Raw genomic sequence first — 21,554 nt, forward strand, 5'->3', positions numbered from 1 at the left:
TCCTCTGGGAGCCCTGCCCAGGAGTCCCAAGGTACCTGCCTTAATGGGACATCCTGGTGTTCAGGTTGGTGGCCCCCAGGATCTGTAGCCCTAAGCCAGCTGTAGGCAGAATCCCTGAAACCCACAGGACCCCTCTGTCAGCCAGGCAAAGGGAGTTCATCTGGTGGCCCTGGCAGGGCACCAAGGAAATGCATGCTAGAAGCTGTCACTTTGCCTCATCTGAGATGAGGCCCCTCCAGACCAGGGGAACTCAGGATTGTTTCTCTTGTTTTGGGCACCATTCCTTCCCTGTCCTGTCACTGCACTGGGCACATTGGGTGTGCATCTCCCTATATGCTGCCCACAATCTCAGGGTGGGGACTGCTTCTCCTGCCAGGCAGCCCCACACTGTGGCAGTGGCAGCGGCTGCCTTCCGACTCACCTCTGCTTCCTAGTTATGCAGTCCCAGCTACTGCAGCTGCTGCCCAGGTCCCTCACTCTCCCCTTCACTGTGGCCTGCCCACCCTGTGATTTCAGTGTGACCTTCCCCCTTCCCCATCCAGATGGGCTGCCAGCAACTGGCCCGCTAAGATCCTTGGGCAGATTGAGATAGTGCGGCAGCAACACATCGAAGATGAGGAGAAATTCCGCAAAATCCAGATCATGGACCAGAACAACTTCCAGGAGAAGCTGGAAGGGCTGCAGGTAGGGCTGAGCTAAAGGTTCTGCTGGGACCAGCTTTATACCCAGCCCCCACCCCCACCCCTCTACCCCTCCTGGGCCAGGCCAGACCCCTTGCAGTCAGGAGGTTCTGTGTCAATGTTTAGTTGTTTGACAAATGAACAAGTGACTAAATAACGAACTGAAAGGCCAGAGAGGTGCTTGGGCAGCAAGTTCCAGGAAAAAATAGGGGCAGCAAAGAGCCTCAACTCTTCTGTTATGTCCTCGTGCTCCAGTGGGTAATGGGCACAGCGTTCACAGCACTGGGTCTCCCTCTGACCTTGCTGTGTTAACGGGGTGGTCAGCTGCCTGTGACAGGAACCACTCATTGCGGAAGAAGAAAGTCCTCTCTGAACTGGAAGATGTTGATACCCCCTGTGGATCTTGGGAGATATTTTGTGTGGGGATGTGTGGGCATGGGTGGGGCCACAGAAACTTCTGACCCCTTGCTTTTTGGCCCACAGCTGGTGGTAGCTGGCTTCTCTGTCCATGTGGAGATTGCACGTGCACACGAGATTGCCAATGAGGTGCGGCGGGTCAAGAAGCAGCTGAAGGACTGCCAGCAGCTGGCGATGCTCTACAACAACCGCGAGCGCATCTTTGGCTTGCCCATTACCAATGTAGGCCTCCCCGTGGCATGCTGCCCTGCTCCCCACCCCCAGCCCTGAGAAGGGCTCAAGGGGGAGCCTCTGGCATTTGCAGCCACATCTGAAGCCAGCGGCTAGGTAGCAGGGCCCTGGCATTTGGATGGCAGGTCTGAGCAGGCTGCAGAGAGGAGCTGACCCACCCCTGGCCCTCAGGATGAGGAGGCTGGCTGGACCCAGGCACAAGGAAGGAGGCTCAGTGCAGGCCTTGCTCAGCCACTCAGAGCCCAGAGCCCATTGGGGGAAGGAAGAAGGGAGGCCAGGCCTGAGTCCATGGGGACAGGATCTGGGAGAGCATTCAGAAGCAGGGAGGGAGCCCAATAAGGAGCAGTGGAGAGAGACTGGGGCACCCCAACACAGCTCTGGAGAGAGACTGGGGCGCACCCCAACACAGCTTTGGCTCCTCTGTGCAGTATGACAATCTCTCCAGGATGGTGAAGGAGTTCCAGCCCTATCTGGACCTCTGGACCACTGCTTCTGACTGGCTTCGTTGGTCTGAGAGCTGGATGAATGACCCCCTGTCAGCCATTGATGCTGAGCAGCTGGAAAAGAATGTCATCGAGTCCTTTAAGACCATGCACAAGTGTGTGAAGCAGTTCAAGGACATCCCAGGTAGGCAGCCCAGCCAGCCCGTGCCCTCCTGCCTGGCCTGTGCCAGCAGCCTCTCACCCCTGCCTGCCCTGCCCACAGCCTGCCAGGAAGTGGCCTTAGACATCCGGGCACGCATTGAAGAGTTCAAGCCATACATCCCGCTGATCCAGGGGCTGCGCAACCCTGGCATGAGGAACCGGCACTGGGATATGCTGTCCAATGAGATCAACATTAATGTCAGACCCAAGGCCAATCTGACCTTCGCTCGCTGCCTCGAGATGAACCTGCAGGACCACATTGAGAGCATCAGCAAGGTGGCTGAGGTGGCCGGCAAGGAGTACACCATTGAGCAGGTGGGCAGCCACTAGCAGGCCCAGCTGCCCCACCTGTGAGCTGCCCAATGTTGTGGGGAGAGGAAAGCCCATCCTGGGGTCATTCACCAGGACCAGAGCTTGAGGTGCATCCTCTTAAATGGGTTAACAATGTATGTGAGGTGCTTGGCAGTGTCCACTATCCCTGTTGTTACTCACTTACTCCTTTCAAGTTACTTCCTCTCTTAGGAAGGTGCTGAGAGCATTAGCCTCATTTAACAGATGAGCAAATTAAGGCTCAGAGAGGTTCAGCGACTGGCCAGGGTGACATAGCTGGGAAGTGGAACCAGGGCTCCTCACCAGCACCTAGCCTCCTACCACCGTGTGTGTGTACATGCACGCCTTACACATGCACCACATGTGAGAATGAGTTAGCCTTGGATTCCGACGAGGGCCCATGGGGGTTTTGCTGACCAGAGAAGGTGAGAGTTTGGAGAGGGTCCTTGAGTAAAGGTCATGGCCAGGCAGAGCTGGCCATGCTCAGTGCTGCTCAGACAGTGTAGACCAGCTCCTTCCCGGGCCCAGCTTTGACTCTTTCCCACTCCAGGCACTGGACAAGATGGAGAAGGAGTGGTCCACAATCTTGTTCAATGTGATGCCCTACAAAGAGACAGAGACCTACATCCTCAAGAGCCCAGACGAGGCCTCGCAATTGCTCGATGATCACATCGTTATGACCCAGAGCATGTCCTTTTCACCCTACAAGAAGCCCTTTGAGCAGCGCATCAACTCCTGGGAGAACAAGCTGAAGCTGACCCAGGTGGGCCCTTCCTGTCCTCCCCCACTCCCCGACCCTTGCAGCACTCTGTCCCAAAGTTGCTCTTCATGGTGTCTGGGTGGGCTGGAAGCAGTGAAGTGCCTTGCCCAGGTGTGCATGGCTCCTGGCTCTCTGACAGGCCCCTCACTTAAGGGAAAGGGACTAGAATGGGTCTGAGGTTTAGCTGCCTGAAGAGGCAGTTTAGCACATAGGGGTGGGGCCAGTGTTTGGTACAAAGCTGAGGCTGAGGAGGGATGCATGAGAGCTGCCTGCAGACCCCTGAAGTGGTGCCTGGCCTTAGGACAACTAGGACCTCCAGACTCAGGACTTTCTGGGCTGGATACCATGAGGCCCTCAACATTCTCTCGCATTCAGTCCTGAGCTTCCCACTCTGTCTCATTTGAAGCTGGCTTGGGGTGAGGGTGCCAGGGCACTGGGGACTGTGGCTCTTCAGAGCCTTTAAGGCCAGTGGCTGGGGCTATCTGCAGAGCCCCAGTTGTCAGTCCCAGGGCCAGGCCTACTGGTGTGATTCCAGGAGCCCCTTTCCTGGGCCTTCCTGGGTGCTCTTCAGTAACTTCCACCAAAGGCCGGAAGCTGAATAAGAAGGGCTTGCCTATGTTCCTTGGGTCATCCATAGATGGCTGAAGTTGTCAGCTTTGTCCCTGGGTCTCTATCCTTTGTTCACTCTGTCCTCTCTACCTGGAGTTCCATCTCCTACAGGGCTCAGCATCAAGCAGCCTTCACTGATTCCCCCACACCTGACTGCAAGCTATTCTCACTGAGGCCCTTGTTGATGCCTCTTACAGAGCCCATCACACATGCTGGGCCCTTGGTGATTAGAGGCACAACTGGCTGTATTGTGGACTGTGGGCTCCTCAAGGGCAGGGACCACACCCTGTTCTCTGTTTCTCCTGGTGCCCAAATGGGCCTGACCTGGGTCTGACACAGAGTTGGCCACAGCACACATCTTGTGAAGAAGAGAATGGACAAATGAATGAATGAGTTTGCACTGATAGCAAAAGATGAGAGATAAATATGGAAAGTGGAATTTAGAGGAAGAGGGGGAAGTGCCTTGTTTTGAAGAAGTCTTACTCTTGGACTGATATTTTAGGGTATTTTAGGTATCTCAAGCTCAAGTCCCAGTGCACCTCAAAGAATCCCGGGGTCAGAGACCCAGAGTCCTCCCAGGAAAGGAGACTGGTTCTGTCTTCCATGCATTGGGCTTTAACCTTGCTATTTCAGGATTTTCTCTTTTGGGCATTGTTTTCTCCTGGGAAAGAACAGCTTCCCTGCTCTGTTGGAATCTTGGGCATCCTGTGGGGGATTTGGGGTTTCTCCAAAGGGCAGGCATCCATGCAGTCTCTTTGTTCCCTGGAGTACTGTGGCTGAGAGTACCATCTAGAAATTTCCCCACATACGTTGGCTCTGGTGCCCAGTGGTCTGCATAGAACTCTGTTGAGATAAAATGTCTAGGTCATGGAGGACAGGACCCAACTTGGACCCCAGGCCCTGATAGTCCATGCCCTGTCCAGGAGGTGCTGGAGGAGTGGCTGAACTGTCAGCGGGCTTGGCTCTACCTGGAGCCCATCTTCAGCTCTGAAGACATCAACCGCCAGTTGCCAGTGGAGAGCAAGCGCTATCAGACAATGGAGAGGATCTGGAGGAAGGTCATGAGGAATGCCTATGAGAACCGGGAGGTGAGCTCACACCGGGATGGGAGGGGCAGCTGGGGCCACCAGGGAGCCTCTTGGTCTCATCTCCCCCTGAACAAGAAAGACTGGAGGACAAGTCCAAGGCTTTGATTTTGGCCTGTGTGCCCCTGAGTGGGCTCTCCAGTCTTGAAAGACATGCCTTAGAAACGCAAGACTTGATGGTTTTCCTTTTGGAGATTTACAGTATTTTTAAGGCCCTGACAAGTCCTATAGCAAATCAAATTCCTCGGCTTTGATTAACCCTGTTTTTTGTTTGTATGTTTGTTTTTTGTTTTTTGGTCTTTTTAGGGCTGCACCCACAGCATATGGAAGTTCCCAGTTCCAGGGGTCAAATTGGAGCTGCAGATGCTGGCCACAGCCACAGCCACAGCAGTGTGGAATCCTTAATCCATTGAGCGAGGCCAGAGGTCAAACCTACATCCTCATAGGGAGTTCTCTTTATGGTTTAGCGGTAAGAAATCTGACTAGTATCCATGAGGAAGCAGGTTCAATCCCTGGTCTTACTCAGTGGGTTAAGGATCCAGAGTTGCCATGAGCTGCGATGTAGGTTGCAGAAGAGGCTCGAATCTGGCGTGGCTGTGGCTGTAGCCGGCAGCTGTAGCTGTGATTCGAGCCCTAGCCTGGGAACATCCATATGCCGAAGCTATGGCCCTAAAAACACAACACAAAACAAAACAAAAATCCCTACATCTTCATAGATACTAGTCAGGTTTGTTACTCCTGAGCCACAATGGGAACTCCAGCTCTAGATTTTTTGACCATAGATGTTTTTTCTGTGGAGCTGATGGGAGTGTTGCACGTTGCCCTTGGCTTGGGGCTGTTTTCCTGCCCTCATCCCTTCCCAGGCCCCACTGAGTGTCTCTAGGTGGCATGGGTGCTCTCTGAGCCCACTTTGCCAGTTTCCGGTCAGACCGTGCTCACTTCCAGTTTCTCTCTGACCCGGGCCACACAGGTGATCAACGTGTGCTCTGACCAGAGGCTGCTGGACAGCCTGCGGGATTGCAACAAGCTGCTGGACATGGTGCAGAAGAGCCTCAGCGAGTACTTGGAGACCAAGCGGAGCGCCTTCCCCAGGTGGGCACCACAGGGCCCATGCCCACTCTTGGCGCCTGCCCGCAAGGCTGGGGTGCAGGGATGTCAGGGGTCCTAGGATGGCTGGGACCTAGGGGCCTCCTGAGGCACTGCCTCATTGATGTTCCCTGGCAGGTTCTACTTTCTGTCTGATGATGAGCTACTTGAGATCTTGTCTCAGACAAAAGACCCCACAGCTGTGCAGCCCCACCTGCGTAAGTGCTTCGAGAACATTGCTCAGGTGGGTAACTAGGCCAGGGATTCAGGGCCAAGAGCACCCCTCCTCTCTTACCCCAAGTCTTTTTAACAGGAAATGAGGTGGCAAGTGAGATTCCTGGGCCTTGGAGACATATTTGGGGCCCATGGGAGGAAAGTCAGCTGCAGAATCCTTGAGTCAGGGTTGGGAGCCCTTGGCTCCGAACTCATGCAGGGGAGCCCTGTCCCCCAATACACAGAGGTGCTAACTAAGCTGAGAAACCCCTGAGGCCAGAGGCTCCTAACTCCCCTTGTCTTCATCTACAAGGGGGGCCACAGAGGCCTGCACAGGATGGGGCTAGGCAGAGCAGGCTTCGCTTCCTTCTCCAAGTGGGCTGGGTCACAGCTGGAGACAAAGCAGCCCCATCCTGACCATGAGCAGTCAGGAAGGCCCAGTGAGGCAGCACTCTCTTCCAAAGGTGGAGGGAAGGAGTTCCCCTTGTGGCTCAGCAGTAACGAACCTGACTAGTATCCATGAGGATGAGGGTTCAATCCCCGGCCTTGCTCAGTGGGTTAAGGATCTGGCATTTCCATGAGCTGTGGTATAGGTCACAGACACGGCTCAGATCTAGTGTGGCTGTGGGCGTGGTGTAGGACAGCAGCTGTAGCTCCACCTGAGCCCTAGCCTGGGAACTTCCATGTGCCTCAGGTGCAGCCCTAAAAAGAAAAAAAAAAGGGGGGGGGGTGAGCGCTGCTGGGTCTGTGGTGGGCAGGGCCCCCAGGTACACCAGGGGTAACCCCCCTCTTGCTGCCCCCTTCCCACAGCTGCTATTCCAGGAGGACCTGCAGATCACACATATGTACTCAGCGGAGGGTGAGGAGGTACAGCTGTCCTTTTCCATCTACCCATCCAACAACGTGGAGGACTGGCTGCGGGAGGTGGAGCACAGCATGAAGGCCAGCGTGCGGGACATCATTGAGAGGGCCATCAAGGCCTACCCCACGGTGAGCCACGCCCCCCACCCCCAGCGCAACCTCTGAACCTGCTCATCCTTTCATTTGCTCCTTTCTCAGGGCCTCCCCTCCATCCCGGGGACTGGGCTGCCTGCCTGCCTCCTCCTCAGGCTACAGGCTTGACTGCTGCTGGAGGGTCTTTGGGGACAGTGCTCCTTGGGGGTCTGCTCAGGGAGGAATTAGGGAATACCCTCCAAAAAGTGAGGCTTGTTCCTAGTGATAATGAGTTGCTGTTCTTAGGTTTTAGACACTCACTGTGTGCCAGGCCCTGGGCCAGAATCACCTACATTACTATTCAGCCCCACAATCAGTAGCTGTTCTGGGGGTTAAGCCTTATCCTACAAGTTCAGCTGAGAGATGTTTCCTGCCCAAAGGGCATGTGATTTGCAGATGGCTGTCAGGATTTGAACCCAGGACTGTATGTTCTTCAGTCCTGGATGCCCATCCCTCTGCTTCCCTGTCTCCTCTGCTGAGGAAATGATGATTCTGTCCAGTCCCAAGAGGCCCAGAGCTTAATGGCTTCTCTGCTTTTGAGGTGGAATTAACAACTTAAGCCCAGAAACGCAGATGACATTTAAGGGGGATAAGGTGTGCAGGATCAAGGCCGCCAGCTTCCTGGGTCAGTTCTGCCTGTGTTATCTCCCCAGATGCTCAGGACTCAGTGGGTTCTGAACTGGCCTGGCCAGGTGACCATCGCCGGGTGCCAGACCTACTGGACCATGGAGGTGGAAGAGGCCCTGGAGGCCAGCAACCTCAGTACCCGGCTGTTCCCCCAGCTCTCCCGGCAGGTGGGACTCCAGGGGCTCACCATCTGTTCCCCATGAAAACCCCACACCTGGGAGAGCCCAGTCCCTCCAGGACCTTTGTCCTTTACTGATCCTGGAAGAGGCCTGGGGTTGGAGCCAGACTAGAAGGTCACATACCCCTGAAATGAATGTCTGATGACCAGCTACCAGTGGGAGGGATGGGGGCTTTGAGGGGTGCTCTAAGGCCAGTTAGGTGCCCTCTCCCAAAGGTCAGGGTGGGGGCCTCATACCTGGACCTGGAACCCTCCTGGGCTATTCCTCAGCCTGCCTTTGCCCTGTGCACCAGCTCTTCACCACACTCCATCCTCAAGCCCTCACCAGGCCCCACCACCTGGCACTTGATACTACATGGCCGGGAAGCAGATGCCATGTGTGTGCCTCTATTTTGATTCACTTCCCTGCCAGACTTCCCACATGGCAAATGTCCTGCCCGCCCTCCCCCATCCAGTCCCTGCACCCTATCCAGACCATCAGAAGCCCCCAGGATAGAGGGGTTGTTCCTGGCGGAAGCCTACCCTCTGTGCAAGATAGGGGAAACCTGCCAGCTAAATGGCCCTGCCCATTCCTGATTGTGTCCCCCAACTCCTGCAGCTCAGTGACCTGGTGGCACTGGTGCGGGGGAAGCTGTCCCGCATGCAGCGAGCCGTGCTGTCTGCGCTAATTGTCATCGAGGTCCATGCCAAGGATGTGGTGAACAAGCTTATCCAGGAGAATGTGGTCAGTGTGAATGACTTTGAGTGGATCTCGCAGCTGAGGTGAGGACACAGGTGCCCCTGGTCCAGCCACGCCCAGGACCCGAGCAGCAGCAGGAATGTCTGGGGGAGGGTGGGGAGTCAACGACAGTAGGCTGATCCCTGCCCTTGAGGCCCTGGGGCAGACTGGGTGGGGTGCCTTGGTGCTCTCATTCCTCAAAAGAACTGCCTCTCCTTGACCACATACTCGGCCCAGTGGTCCGCATGGCTTGGGAACCCATCTCCCTACAATGCCAGGTACTACTGGATGAATAACAACCTGTACATCCGGGCTGTGAATGCCGAGTTCATCTATGGCTACGAGTACCTAGGCAACAGTGGGAGGCTGGTGATCACACCCCTCACAGACAGGTGAGCACCCCTCCCCACACACCCTCCAACACTGGGGCCCTCCCTCCAGCTCTGGCTAGCCCAGGAGTCTGGGGCTCACAGGGCATAGTCAGTCCATGATGAATCAGTCCATCAACGCCTAGGAATCTGGGCTTGGGGTTTAAAACCGGCTCCACCCATCATGGGCTGAGTGACCCTGAGTAAGTGGCTCAATTTCTCTGTGTCTCACGTTTCCTCTGCAGCCTCAAGGGGGTCATGGGAGTTTCATGAGCTGATGTGTAAAGCTCTTAGCATGTATGTGGTGCTTAGTAAGGATCTAACGGGTGTGGGCTCTACTGATTTTTATCAGTCAGATCCTCCTTTCAACATGCCAGAGGAATTGATCTTGAGAGAAATAATGGGCAAATCCCTTTATAAAGTGAACACTTCTTTTCTAAAGCCATGTCTTTCCCTGTCTTTTGCTTGTATTTAGTAGCAGCTGTATTTTCAGATTGTGTTTTGAGGAAAGGTAGGGAAGTGTGGCCACAGGCTAGAATCCTGGCAGGTTCCTGAGCCACGCACTGCGGGCCATGGAATGGGATGGGAGAGCACTGGTCAGGTGGCCAAGGGCCCCAGTCCTGACCTCAGCAGCCAGGGCTGAGCACACCTGGGGCCCAAAGAATGGGGAGGAGCAGGAGCTGCATTTCCACAGGGCTGAAGACTGTGTGAGGGGGAACTCTCTCCCTTAATGTCTGTGGGACTCCTGAGGAAGGCGCACGGCCCATGCCCACCTCCTCTCACTCCTGCAGGTGCTATCTGACCCTGACTGGGGCCTTGCACCTCAAGTTTGGGGGTGCCCCAGCTGGCCCAGCTGGCACAGGGAAAACTGAGACCACCAAAGACCTGGGCAAGGCCTTGGCCATCCAGACCGTTGTGTTCAACTGCTCCGACCAGCTTGACTTCATGGCCATGGGCAAGTTCTTCAAGGGCCTGGCCAGGTGAGGCTAGGTGTGCGGGTGGCACAGGACAAGGCAGGAAGGGTGAACTCTCCCGGGGACAGTGTTCTGGAGGAGCCTCACAGGATGCTGGAGGGGATGGGATGGGATAACAGGAGTCAAAAGCTAGGCCCGGAGTTCCCGTCGTGGAGCAGTTGTTAACGAATCCGACTAGGAACCATGAGGTTGCGGGTTCGGTCCCTGCCCTTGCTCAGTGGGTTAACAATCTGGCGTTGCTGTGAACTGTGGTGTAGGTTGCAGACGCAGCTCGGATCCCGCGTTGCTGTGGCTCTGGCGTAGGCCAGTGGCTACAGCTCCGATTCGACCCCTAGCCTGGGAACCTCCATGTGTCGCGGGAGCGGCCCAAGAAATGACAAAAAAAAAAAAAAACTAGGCCCCTGGAGGGTGTTGGGATGGGTGGTGGGCAGCAGGATTGTGGTTGATGCCGTTGAGGGCTTCCTCTAGCAGAGTCAGAGGGGGGTCTAGGAGGTCCTGGGAGGTTCATATCCCCCCATGTTCTCCCCTTGCTTAGTTCTGGGGCGTGGGCCTGCTTCGATGAGTTTAATCGCATTGATATCGAGGTGCTATCTGTGGTGGCACAGCAGATCACCACCATCCAGAAGGCACAGCAACAGCGGGTGAGCCTCTGGCGGTGCCCCGCCTCCACACCTCCTGCATCTTACCACCTTTTCACTTCAGTCGTACCTGCCCTGCCCATGTTGCCCTGTGACTCCCCACCCTGGCCTGCTCTTAGCCCGGCCTCTCTCATTTCCTAGGGTATTGGGCACCCCTCCCCCTAGCAGAGCCGTCTCAGGGGCACTTTTGTAGCCAGTCAGGGAACCCCATATCCTAACCCCACTCTGGGTATAGCTCCCAGACTAAGCTGCAGTAGGCGAAGTGGTCTCTCCCCACACCCTGACCCTGATGGGAACCCTCAGCCATTTGTGCTTCAAGTTTTGTTCAGGGTAGCCAGAGGTCTTCTGGGGACAAGACCTAGGAGGTTGGCAGGTGCTCCAACCCCAACCCACCCATGGGTCCAAGTCAGAGCTAAGCTTGCCCAGTGTTGGAAGTGGGGGTGGAAGGAGAGGAAAGCAGATGTGTGAAGGCTTCAGGGAGCTGGGACATGGGAGGCCACAGGTAGCCTCTGGAACCAGAGGTCTTAAGCCAGATCTTGAGAGAGGGGCCAACTTGTGGTCAGGGGTCCAATATAAGCTGACCAGCTATAGCATCTGAAGGCAGATGAGGGGGACCAACCAGAGGATGGGGCAGTGAGCTAAGCCCTCCCCGCCCACGTAGGTGGACCGCTTCATGTTTGAAGGCGTCGAGATCCCACTCGTGCCGTCCTGTGCAGTGTTTATCACCATGAACCCAGGATATGCTGGCCGCACTGAGCTGCCTGATAACCTAAAGGTGAGTTTAGGTCTGGGTTGCTCCAGGAAGATGTTGATGGCACTGGGCTTAGAGATGCTAAAGCACTCAGGCCAAGACATACAACTGCTGGACATCAGGGACTGGGATGCCCCAAGGTAGCCCACCTGCCCAGAGATCTTGAGGCACATCCCCAGCCATGGAGAGGAGGCTGCAGGCTTGTCCTCAGGGCTTGGGGGAAGGTAAGGGGCAGGTTCAAGTCCATACAAAGGACCAGTTTCTAATAGACTGAAGGATCCACTTACAGGGGAGTATAAGCTTTAGCCATGGCGGGCATAGCACAGGGAGGAGCCAAGACTCAGTGGGAGGAGGGCAGTGGAGCCAACTTCAGAGGACCAGACAGTCCAGAGAGCAGGTGGTGCTCTGGGAAGGGAGGTTGGCCCCACTGTTCACGTATATACCTCATGCCCCAGGCGCTCTTCCGGCCCGTGGCCATGATGGTTCCGGATTATGCCATGATTGCTGAGATCTCCCTTTATTCCTTTGGCTTCAACGAGGCCAGTGTGCTAGCCAAGAAGATCACAACCACCTTCAAGCTTTCCTCCGAGCAGCTCAGTTCCCAGGTGAGGTCCTGCCTCAACCAGGTTCTAGGGCTTGGGAGCTGCTGCCTGCCCCCAGCAACCCTAGGAGATAATAATCACATCCCCATTTCTCAGCTGAGGACACCGAGGTCCTAGCAGCTCAGAGCCTAGTCAGGCTTATGCAGTGCACAGGGGAGCTAGAACAGGAGCCTGGAACAGATGCCCAACTGGGCTAGTTCAGGTGCAAGGGAGGGTCAACCGGTAAGCGACCAAGAGCCACACCACCCAAGGCTATGGAGCAAGTGTACCTAGGATTTGTGGGACCAGAGTGGGACAGCCAGCCCCCTCCACCAGAGCCTCCCAACACCAGAGCCTTCCCCTCAGTAAGCTGAACCCAGGTTTTAGGGGCAGATGCTATTGGTACAGGCACTGGTGGGTGAGTTTTCCTGTTTGGCTCCATTATCAGGCAGCCCCTTCGCCACCCTTTGCAGTGGCAGAGATGAATCCCAACTCTGGGCTTACACACTATCAGCCTAGTTTAACGGCTCCAGAAAAAGTTCCTGGTGTCACTCTAATGGGCTCTCTCTAGGTGACCTTTTCACACAGGAACACCCATCAACTGTGGCCTAGGGGACCATACTGCCTTCGGCCAGGTGGGGTCCACTGAAGCCCATCGGCTAGAGGAGCAGTCAGTTACTGGGAAAAACACCAGCTGTCACCACAGCGCACCATGGTGCCCTCACCTCCACACAACCTCCTTTCCAACCATCCACTGTCAAAAATGTTCCCCCCTACCTTTTAGAGCAACTATCCCCACATGGTTCAGTAATGTGCTCACCCCTTCTCAAGGGCTGATGACCCAAAGCCAAGCCCAGTCTCTTCATCCAGCTCTAAGTCCAAGATTTCTGGGAAGTGTGTTGGTCTGTGGGTCAGGTCCAAATATAGCTTTCATGATCTGGCACTGTGGGAAAAAATTATAAGTTTAACTATTTCCAACACACCTGCTCTGTAACGGAGAAGAACAGAGCCAGCAGCTAAAGCGGGAAAGGCCATGATGTCGTAGCCAAAAGGGTGGGTCTGGAGAGATATGATTAATGTTAGAATGAAGCTGAGAGAGGAAACTCCTTCATTCCCTTTTTGGGGAAAAAAAAAAAAATTTGAGTGCTGCCCTGCCCTTGGCACTGTGCTTGGACTACAGGGATTGAGCTGTGACCAAGGCAGACTCCTCACTCTCAAGGGCCAAGAGTCAAACAGGGATGCAGGATGAATAACCTGGAAAAGAGAGAGGCCTTCTGGGGCGGCGAAGTGGAGGGCAGCAGGGGAGCCTGAAAGGGGCACCTGGCCCAGGCGGGGCAGGTAGGTGGGTGCAGATAGCCTGCAGGGGAAGTGACACTTTCGTCTGCAAGCTAGGCCAGGAGGCACAGCCAGGTACCAGGTGGGAGGCAGAGTGTTCCAGACAGAAACTCTGAGAGGGACAGTGCCCGCCCATCCCTCCTCCTGCATGATGGTGATAGGATCACTATGACTTCGGGATGAGAGCTGTGAAGACTGTGATCTCAGCTGCTGGGAACCTGAAACGAGAAAACCCCAGCATGAACGAGGTGAGCTGCAGCCAGAGAGGTGCCCGGGCAGCATCTGGGAGGGGGGGGCCTTGGGGGCATCTGGAAGGGCATCTGAACTGGGCCTCTGCTGCAGGAGCTGATTTGCCTCCGGGCCATCCGAGATGTGAATGTGCCCAAGTTCCTGCAGGAGGACCTCAAGCTCTTCTCTGGAATCGTGTCCGACCTGTTCCCCACCATCAAGGAGGACGAGACTGACTACGGCATCCTAGACAAGGCCATCCGCAGGACCTGCGAGAAGTACAACCTCAAGGACGTGGACGGTGAGCCCCTGCCCTGGCCCAGGCCTGTGGGGGCCGGAGGAGGGCTGGGTCCAGCCACCCCAGGCTCGCAGTTCAGCCTTAGGTTCCCTCATGCCTGGCAAGTGTGGTGTAGGCTGGGGCTCTCTGCCCAGCTTAGGAGAAAATGATCAAGGCTTAGGAGGGGGTCATGAGAACCTCTAATTTGAAGCCAAGAAGGACAGAAGCTGAGGGTAAACTGGGGCCCCAGTACTTGCACCTGGTGTCTAAAGTGGGAGCAGTCTTGTGGGACTGAGCCCTTAGCCTGTAGGTTCTGTCCACAGGCAGCACAGATGCCCTAGTCCGTCCATACTGGGACGTGTCAGGTGCTGGGAGTCTGGGAAAAAACTCGTTCCTTCATTCGTACATTCAACACTTCTGACACCAGCTGTGTGCATTTTTTCCCTACACTTAACCGTTCTTGGACACAGCTGGGTGTTCTACTGTTCAACAATCCTGACATTCATCAGAGTTAGCACAGAACCTACAGGCTAAGGGCTCAGTCCCACAGACTACTACCACTTCAGACACCAGGCGCAAGTACTGGGGCCCCAGTTTACCCTCAGCTTCTGTCCTTCTTGGCTTCAAATTAGAGGTTCCCATGACCCCCTCCTAAGCCTTGATCATTTTCTAAGATGGCTCACAGAACTCGGGGAGACATGTACATTTGTTGGTTTATTGTATAATAAAGATGTGATCAAGGGTATAGATAAACATCCAGATGAAGAGATATATATAGAGAGATCCATCTCCATGGAGTTGGGGTGAGACCCCTCTAGCATGTGGATATGTTCCCCAATCTGGAAACTCTACAAACCCTTAAACTTTTGAGACTTTTTGGGAGGATCCATCATGCAGGCATGATCAGTTAACTTCACTTCCAGCCTCTCTCCCATCTCCAGAGAGTGAGAATGGGCCTGAAAGATCCAAGCTTCTCATCATTGGCCTTTCTGGTGACCAGCTCCCTCCTAAGGAGTTCCCCACCAAGAGTTGGTTTCATTAGAACACAATGTTCCTAACACTCAGGAGATTACACAATTAGGAGTTCTGTGTCAGGAAGACTGGAAATTGGAAAAGAAGTTTTTTCTAGCACCCCTACTTACAAGAGTTTGAGGAGCTCTGCATCAGGAATCTGGGATCAAGGCAGTATGTATGTTGCTTATGCTTTCACAGTAGGGACCAGGTGTTGCCTCTCCCCCAGGCCTTTTGCTATAGCCCCCCTTCCTTAGGTAAGGAAGTGTCACATCTTGGACCACACCCTCGGCCTTGCTCCTCCCTGATGGAGGCTCTCCTTTGCCCCATCCTGACCTGCTTGATGTTTGCTGTCTTGATATGGGGAAGATGGTGAGTTGTGGCCTGTCCACAGCCCTGCTCCACCTCATGCCGGCCAACCCTCTCCTCTTTTGGAGGAAGGGCCCCACCCATAGGCAAAGCATGTTGCTCCCACCTGTGGGACCTGCTCCCACACCTTGTATAGTCACAGCGCTGGCAACATTTATCAAAGTGGCGTGAGGGAGCGTCTGGGCCCTCCTTGAACAGGCTTGTTACAGAGGTGCCACACAGCTGGAGGGGTTCTGGAGAATGCCATCTTCTGACAGTCTCTCCCTGACCCCACCCTCTTCTCTGATAAAAGGTGGGTGTCTCAGCCCAGCCATTGCATGGCCAGTCATGAAGCTTGAACTCTTGTGCCCACAGCCCAGGCCTAGTTGCTCTTTCCTGTCTTCCCAGGCCCTTTCAGTTGGTCCTTTGTGGAGTGGGGGAGGGGTGCTTCTCCAGAAAGTGACATCTAGCCACCCTGCTCACAGGGGGTCCCATCCAGCGGCCTGATGCGCTCATGCTACAAGGCTGTCCCCAAGGCCTGGCCCCCATGCCTTCCACTATTCTTCTTTCCACCTGCAGCTCTCAGGCCCCCTCGGCCCCCCAGGCCCCAGCAGATGTGTTGAATGAAGTCTCAAACTCTTTGTCTCTCAGGGTCATATTTGCCATCACCAAGTAACTGGATCTTGTCCTTTAGCATGGACCCCCCCAGACCTGCATAGCTCCACTGACCCCCACTCTTGGGCCAAAGTGACGTTAGGGAGTAATTATCACAGTGGAAGTCATGGCTGGCCTTTAGCAGAGAATTCCTACACTGTGCTGGCTCTGTGCTCAGGGCTTCAACTGTCTCTACCTGTGAGGTAGGTACTCCTGCTATCCCCATTTTACAGATGACACCGCGGCTCAGGGAATGAGGTAATCCACCTGAGGTCACACAGCAAGCTGGTGGCAGAGCCAGGATCCTAGCCCTTACTCTGACCCCTGGGTCTCCCTGCCATGTCCCTCCAGGCTTCCTGACCAAGTGCATCCAGCTCTACGAGACCACGGTGGTGCGGCACGGCCTCATGCTCGTTGGACCCACTGGCTCTGGCAAGAGTAATGTAAGTGGAGCCAAGCTGAGCAGCCCAGTGTCCAGAGAGTGGGCTGACAGCAGTGTGGCCTGAATAGAGGACTTGGCCCCCATTGTACCTCCTTGGCCTTTAGAGTATCCCTCCTGCCCTCTCGTGGCCCACAGTCCACTCTAGCCTTGCTCTCTGGGGAGCTGGGAGGCTCACTCTGGCCTGTTTCTCCAGTGTTACAGGGTCCTGGCGGCCGCCATGACATCGCTGAAAGGGCAGCCTTCCATCAGTGGTGGTGTGTATGAGGCTGTCAACTACTACGTGCTCAACCCCAAGTCCATCACGATGGGCCAGCTATATGGGGAGTTTGACCTGCTCACTCATGAGTGGTGAGTGGGCCCAGAGCCCTCCAGGGACTGCCCTGCTTCCAGACCTCTGCAGGCTGTGGGCCATGGGCCCCTTCCCTCCCCTAGCTGAGTGGAAGATCGGGAGCTCTGGCCCTGGAGCCCAAATGCCTGGGACTCTACCCACCACAACCTTCCTCACGGAGTGACCCACCTTACCCCTGGGGGCCTCATCTGCAAAGTGGGGATAAAAGTGACTCCATTGTTATGGTAAGAAGAAAATGAACTTAACACGTGGAAGATGCCTGGGACAGTGTGGCACCTGCCAAGCGCCTAGTAAATGCTGACTGTTGTCAGTACCCCATGAGAAGCTGGCGGCCCTTCTCCAGGCCTTAGCTCCTGGGCTGAGGTGTGAATTTTCGGGGAAATGTGTTGAGCTGGGAGAAGGCAGCAGGGTAGAGCCCTCACCACCACCTACACACACATCAGCACCTGAGGGCTGTCCTGTCTCTCCAGAGAAGTCTTCAGTCTCCTGATGAGGTGTCTGCTCGGTCCCAGTGTCTTGGAAACCCACTGGGGGGATGAATACTGGAGACAGGCAGTCACCCACTTTTCCGGTTGTAGGCCTGTCCTGCTTTCTTCATTTCTGAAAAAGGATCTCACTCATACCCACTCCAGGCTCTTGTGTGGGTGGATGGAAACCTGGGGGTCAGAACAGAAAAATGCCCCCCTACCCACCCCATTCCCTGGCATTTGGTTCCTCTGAAATCTGAGCCTTACTGGGTTCTAGATATATCTCACAACCCTGCTTTCTCTGAAGGTCACTTAAGCCTTCTCCACCTCTGTTCATCTTCTGGGACCATTGGACCTCTCTTTCTTTGTTGTCTCCTCTCTCATCTTCCTTTTCTTTTGGAGATACTACGTTTCATCTACCTTTAATATAATTTCATGAGGATCAGCAGGGAGAGAATATAAGCACATGTTTTCATTATATCATACCAAAAAGTTCAGTTTTCCTACTATAACTTTTAAATGAGTGAAGAATTGAATAAGGAAAAATAAAAGCAGAGAAGGGCCTGCCTAGATCCAGGTGTCCCTGGGAGCCAGCTGTGCTCACCCCCCTGCCTCCCCGGCACCTGCAGCCCTGTCCTCCCTCGTGGCTGCAGGACAGATGGGATCTTCTCCTCCCTCATCCGGGCGGGGGCCATCGCCTCCGACACCAATAAGAAGTGGTACATGTTCGACGGGCCAGTGGATGCCGTCTGGATTGAGAACATGAACACGGTGCTGGACGACAACAAGAAGCTGTGCCTCAGCTCTGGGGAGATCATCAAGCTCACAGAGGTGTGTCCACCTGTCCACTGGCCCTGCTCGCCTCCGCAGCTGGGTGGGCCCAGAGGCCAAGCCTTGCCCCGCTTCATCCATCCCTCTCAGGGCCCCGCTGCCTCTTGGGCATTTTCCACAACCCTCCCAAGAGCCAGCTCCCAGTGCCCTCCCTGTCCCCAGGCCCCTGTACCTCAAGCCAGTCCCGTGCAGCCCCTTGTGCTGCCGTTCTGACAGCCCCACTTTCTGTGATGGTCTGAGCCCAGGGCCACGGTGGTGACGACTACCTCACAGCTCCTGCTTGATGCTGCCTTGTGCCTTCCAGGCCCACCTGCAGCCATATCAGCCCAGTCTGGGTCAGGCATCCTGGCACTGTGGCTGGAGCCTGGGGGACAGGTGGTACAGACCTGGCCATAGGAACACCCGCCTGGTATGAGGGGAAGTTCTCAGAGAAAGAGGGGTATTGCTTGGGCATAAGAGCAGCCAATCTCCTGAGAACGACTAATGGTCAATGCCATCCTGTGTCCATGTATACAGGTGCAAGGCTCTGGAGCAGAGCACACAGTTCCCAGCAGATTTTCCCAGGGCTCCAAGGACCCCAAAATGCCCTGACCCCAGACTGGCCAGAGGACTCCCAGGAATCTCCTGACTTAGACCCTTCCTCAAGGGCCCAGCAAGGGCTAGGTTATCAGCCGAGGGCCAAGGGGTTCTTGGTTTCGCCCCCGCCCCTGCACTCTTCCTGGCCCATCATTTGCCCCGTGACCTGCCCACTGTTGCAGAATGGGCAACCCCTCCCCACGGCCCTGTGCCCTTTTCCCAGCCCTGGGTGCTGGCAGCTAGCCCACTCATGCAGTTCATCTTGGTGTCAGGTGATGACCATGATGTTTGAGGTGCAGGACCTGGCGGTGGCTTCCCCAGCCACAGTGTCCCGCTGTGGCATGGTGTACCTGGAGCCCAGCATCCTGGGGCTCATGCCTTTTGTCGAGTGCTGGCTGAGGCGTCTCCCTGCTTTACTCAAGCCCTTTGAGGAGCAGTTCAAGGCCCTCTTTGTCAGCTTCTTGGAGGTGAGTGAGGCCACATTGTGCCAGCTCAGGTGGGCAGCAGGGTACCATGGTCACCAGTCACGAGAGCTACAAGGTGTCCCTCCCTCCAGGGATCCATCGCTTTTGTCCGGTCCTCAGTGAAGGAGGTGATCACCTCAACCAACAGCAACCTGACCATGAGTCTCCTCAAGCTGCTGGACTGCTTCTTCAAGCCCTTTCGGCCTAAAGAGGTGCAGTTCTGAGCAGTGGGCAGGGGCCTGCTCCTTCTAATCCCTCTCTCCTTGCCTAGGCTGCCTGAGGGCCCTGAATCCCAAGTCCAGCTTCCAGGAAGGGAAACGCGGATTGACTCACATGAGTCACAGGACACCCCATCTAGTCTGCTACAGATGCAAAACTGGGAGGCAGAGGCCAAGGGATGCCCCCACCCCTGGCTTCCTCCAGCCACCCTGTTCTGTTTGGCTTCTGTCCCCAGGGCCTCAAAAAAATACCTCCTGAAAAGCTGAGTCGCATTCCAGAGCTGATTGAGCCCTGGTTCATCTTCTCCCTGATCTGGAGTGTGGGCGCCACAGGGGACAGCACCAGCCGTATCAGCTTCAGCCACTGGCTCAGGATCAAGATGAAGCTAGAAAACGTGAGAGGCGGCAGCCCCCGGGCTGGGCTCCAAGATTTGGGATGTGTGTGCTGAATACTGGGTGTTCTGGGCCTCCCCCAGGCCCAGGCCCCCAGGGACAAGTAGCCACACAAGCTACAGGGCCTCACTGCCTGGTTCTCCCCCGGCCCCTTGCAGCTGACCTTGCCCTTTCCAGAAGAGGGGCTGGTGTTTGATTATAGGCTGGAGGATGGCGGCATCAGCAGCACTGACGACAATGAGGAAGATGATGAGGAGGGCAAGCAGGTGACTGCAGGCCTGCCCCCCTGGGGACAGGACAGGGAGGGCCCCCTGTGTGGTGGCTATCCTTGATGAATGACTACAGAGATGAGGCCACTTTGATGGCCACAGGTCTCAGGCTAGGGTAATTTGCATCATCTCACGAGTCTTCACAGACCCATTTCCCAAATGAAATTGAGGCTCAGAACAGTATACCAAGCTAGTCAGTGGCAGAGCTGGACTTGAACCTGGGACTGGGAGATGTTAGAGTGCCTCTGTTCCCAACTCAGAGCACTGCCTCCCCCATAAGGATGCTGTACCTAGGGATTAATCAACCTGGTTCTACTTAAAAGCACCATTGGCCCAGGGGCTGGGCTCCCCAAGGGTAGGGGAGGAAGCTTATTGTCCCCATCCCTCCTCTTAGCCAGCAAGGGCTCCATGAGGATCAGTCCAGAAGGAAGAGGGGCCAGAGAGAGATGGTCACCACACAGGGTCCTTCCAGGGGTCTCACAGGGCACATTTGAGTCTAACCATCAGTACTGTCCCGGTGGACATGCTGGTTTGACCTCCCCATCAGGGTAGGTCTGCAAGTTGAGTCAGGGCCGTGGGTGAAAGGATTCCTGCAGGTGGGGATGGAGGGGAGATGGGCCAGGTGACCTCTTAGCATCCAGGTGTTCCCAGCCCCATGGTGCCGGTCCCCACACGCTTGTGTAATTTAGACTAAACAAAGAGTTGTCTGGTTCCCAGAGCATTTCACTCATGCAGAGGCCCAAGGACTGGCCCCCAGTGGAGGCAGCTGGATGCAGGGAAGCCTTCACTTCAGCATCTGTGTGCAGAGCCCCCTCTTCCCAGTGGTTGGTTCTGGGACTGCCCCAGCCTGTGCAGAAAGTGGAGCATGGAGCTTCCTATTTATACTGGAAGCAGTCCCTTGCCTAGACCCTCTTGCTAAGGCCCTGCACTGCAGCTCCTTGCCCTCCTGGTGCACTTGGCAAGGGGTGGGACATTGAGAGGTTCAAGGCTCACCCCTGTGCCACCTGTGGTTCCAGGTCACCTGGGTGAAGTGGATGGACTCCTCATCTTTGTTCACCATGATGCCAGATACCAACTACTGCCACATCATCGTGCCTACCATGGACACTGTGCAGATGTCGTACCTGCTAGACATGCTCCTCACCAACCACAAGCCTGTGAGTATCCCTGTCACGCCCTGCCTCACCCCACACCAAGGCAGGCCTCCCTCATAGACTGGGTGGTGGCTCCTACGCTGGGCCTGTGAGAGCGCTCTGACCCGGGACCCTTGCTCTCCTAGGTGCTGTGCATCGGGCCGACGGGCACAGGGAAGACCCTTACCATCTCCAACAAGCTCCTCAAGAACCTGCCACTGGAATACATCAGCCACTTCCTCACCTTCTCTGCCCGCACCTCAGCCAACCAAACCCAGGACCTCATTGACAGCAAACTGGACAAGAGGCAGGCACCCTTGTTCCTTCCTGGGTCCCCATGTCCCCCAGCCTGGCTCAGCCAACTGCTGTCTGCCCTCTCCTCCCAGGTGGGCCCTGGGCTGCCTTGCAGATTGCTCTGGAGCCTTTTGCCCTCAGGAATTCCTGCTGAGCTCTTTTGTGGGTGCTCTCCCCTGGCTGGGCACTCAGTTGTTGGCTGCCTGGAGCAACCAGGTGTGATGTCCCAGGATGCTCAGCATGGGACAGGGAGCCGCTCAAAAGCAATTCTGGGGAGGCTAAAATTAGCGGTGGCTTCCTGGAGGTGGAGCTGCCATCCTGCCACCCCAGATTCCCTGAGGACCTGGTGCCCATGGCTGCTGGGCTCACACAGCCCCTCCCT

General features: G+C 55.6%; 1 protein-coding gene across 1 annotated transcript in view; it reads left to right on the forward strand.

Annotated features, from left to right (window-relative positions):
- The window catches only part of DNAH1 (dynein axonemal heavy chain 1), a 79,656-nt gene that overhangs the window by 35,212 nt on the left and 22,890 nt on the right, over nucleotides 1–21,554 (forward strand). The window contains exons 16-42 of the mRNA XM_047776179.1: nucleotides 543–684; nucleotides 1,164–1,319; nucleotides 1,757–1,955; nucleotides 2,034–2,287; nucleotides 2,853–3,065; nucleotides 4,595–4,759; nucleotides 5,727–5,848; nucleotides 5,981–6,086; nucleotides 6,866–7,045; nucleotides 7,702–7,842; nucleotides 8,452–8,615; nucleotides 8,850–8,963; nucleotides 9,731–9,919; nucleotides 10,449–10,554; nucleotides 11,213–11,326; nucleotides 11,758–11,907; nucleotides 13,380–13,466; nucleotides 13,561–13,747; nucleotides 16,088–16,179; nucleotides 16,372–16,526; nucleotides 17,648–17,825; nucleotides 18,674–18,868; nucleotides 18,958–19,077; nucleotides 19,320–19,478; nucleotides 19,635–19,742; nucleotides 20,762–20,902; nucleotides 21,025–21,185. Coding sequence (XP_047632135.1) covers nucleotides 543–684; nucleotides 1,164–1,319; nucleotides 1,757–1,955; nucleotides 2,034–2,287; nucleotides 2,853–3,065; nucleotides 4,595–4,759; nucleotides 5,727–5,848; nucleotides 5,981–6,086; nucleotides 6,866–7,045; nucleotides 7,702–7,842; nucleotides 8,452–8,615; nucleotides 8,850–8,963; nucleotides 9,731–9,919; nucleotides 10,449–10,554; nucleotides 11,213–11,326; nucleotides 11,758–11,907; nucleotides 13,380–13,466; nucleotides 13,561–13,747; nucleotides 16,088–16,179; nucleotides 16,372–16,526; nucleotides 17,648–17,825; nucleotides 18,674–18,868; nucleotides 18,958–19,077; nucleotides 19,320–19,478; nucleotides 19,635–19,742; nucleotides 20,762–20,902; nucleotides 21,025–21,185 — 4,098 coding nt within the window. The remainder of the gene's footprint in view (nucleotides 1–542; nucleotides 685–1,163; nucleotides 1,320–1,756; nucleotides 1,956–2,033; nucleotides 2,288–2,852; nucleotides 3,066–4,594; nucleotides 4,760–5,726; nucleotides 5,849–5,980; nucleotides 6,087–6,865; nucleotides 7,046–7,701; nucleotides 7,843–8,451; nucleotides 8,616–8,849; nucleotides 8,964–9,730; nucleotides 9,920–10,448; nucleotides 10,555–11,212; nucleotides 11,327–11,757; nucleotides 11,908–13,379; nucleotides 13,467–13,560; nucleotides 13,748–16,087; nucleotides 16,180–16,371; nucleotides 16,527–17,647; nucleotides 17,826–18,673; nucleotides 18,869–18,957; nucleotides 19,078–19,319; nucleotides 19,479–19,634; nucleotides 19,743–20,761; nucleotides 20,903–21,024; nucleotides 21,186–21,554) is intronic.

This window comes from Phacochoerus africanus, chromosome 1 (assembly GCF_016906955.1).
Source record: "Phacochoerus africanus isolate WHEZ1 chromosome 1, ROS_Pafr_v1, whole genome shotgun sequence".
NCBI lineage: Eukaryota > Metazoa > Chordata > Mammalia > Artiodactyla > Suidae > Phacochoerus > Phacochoerus africanus.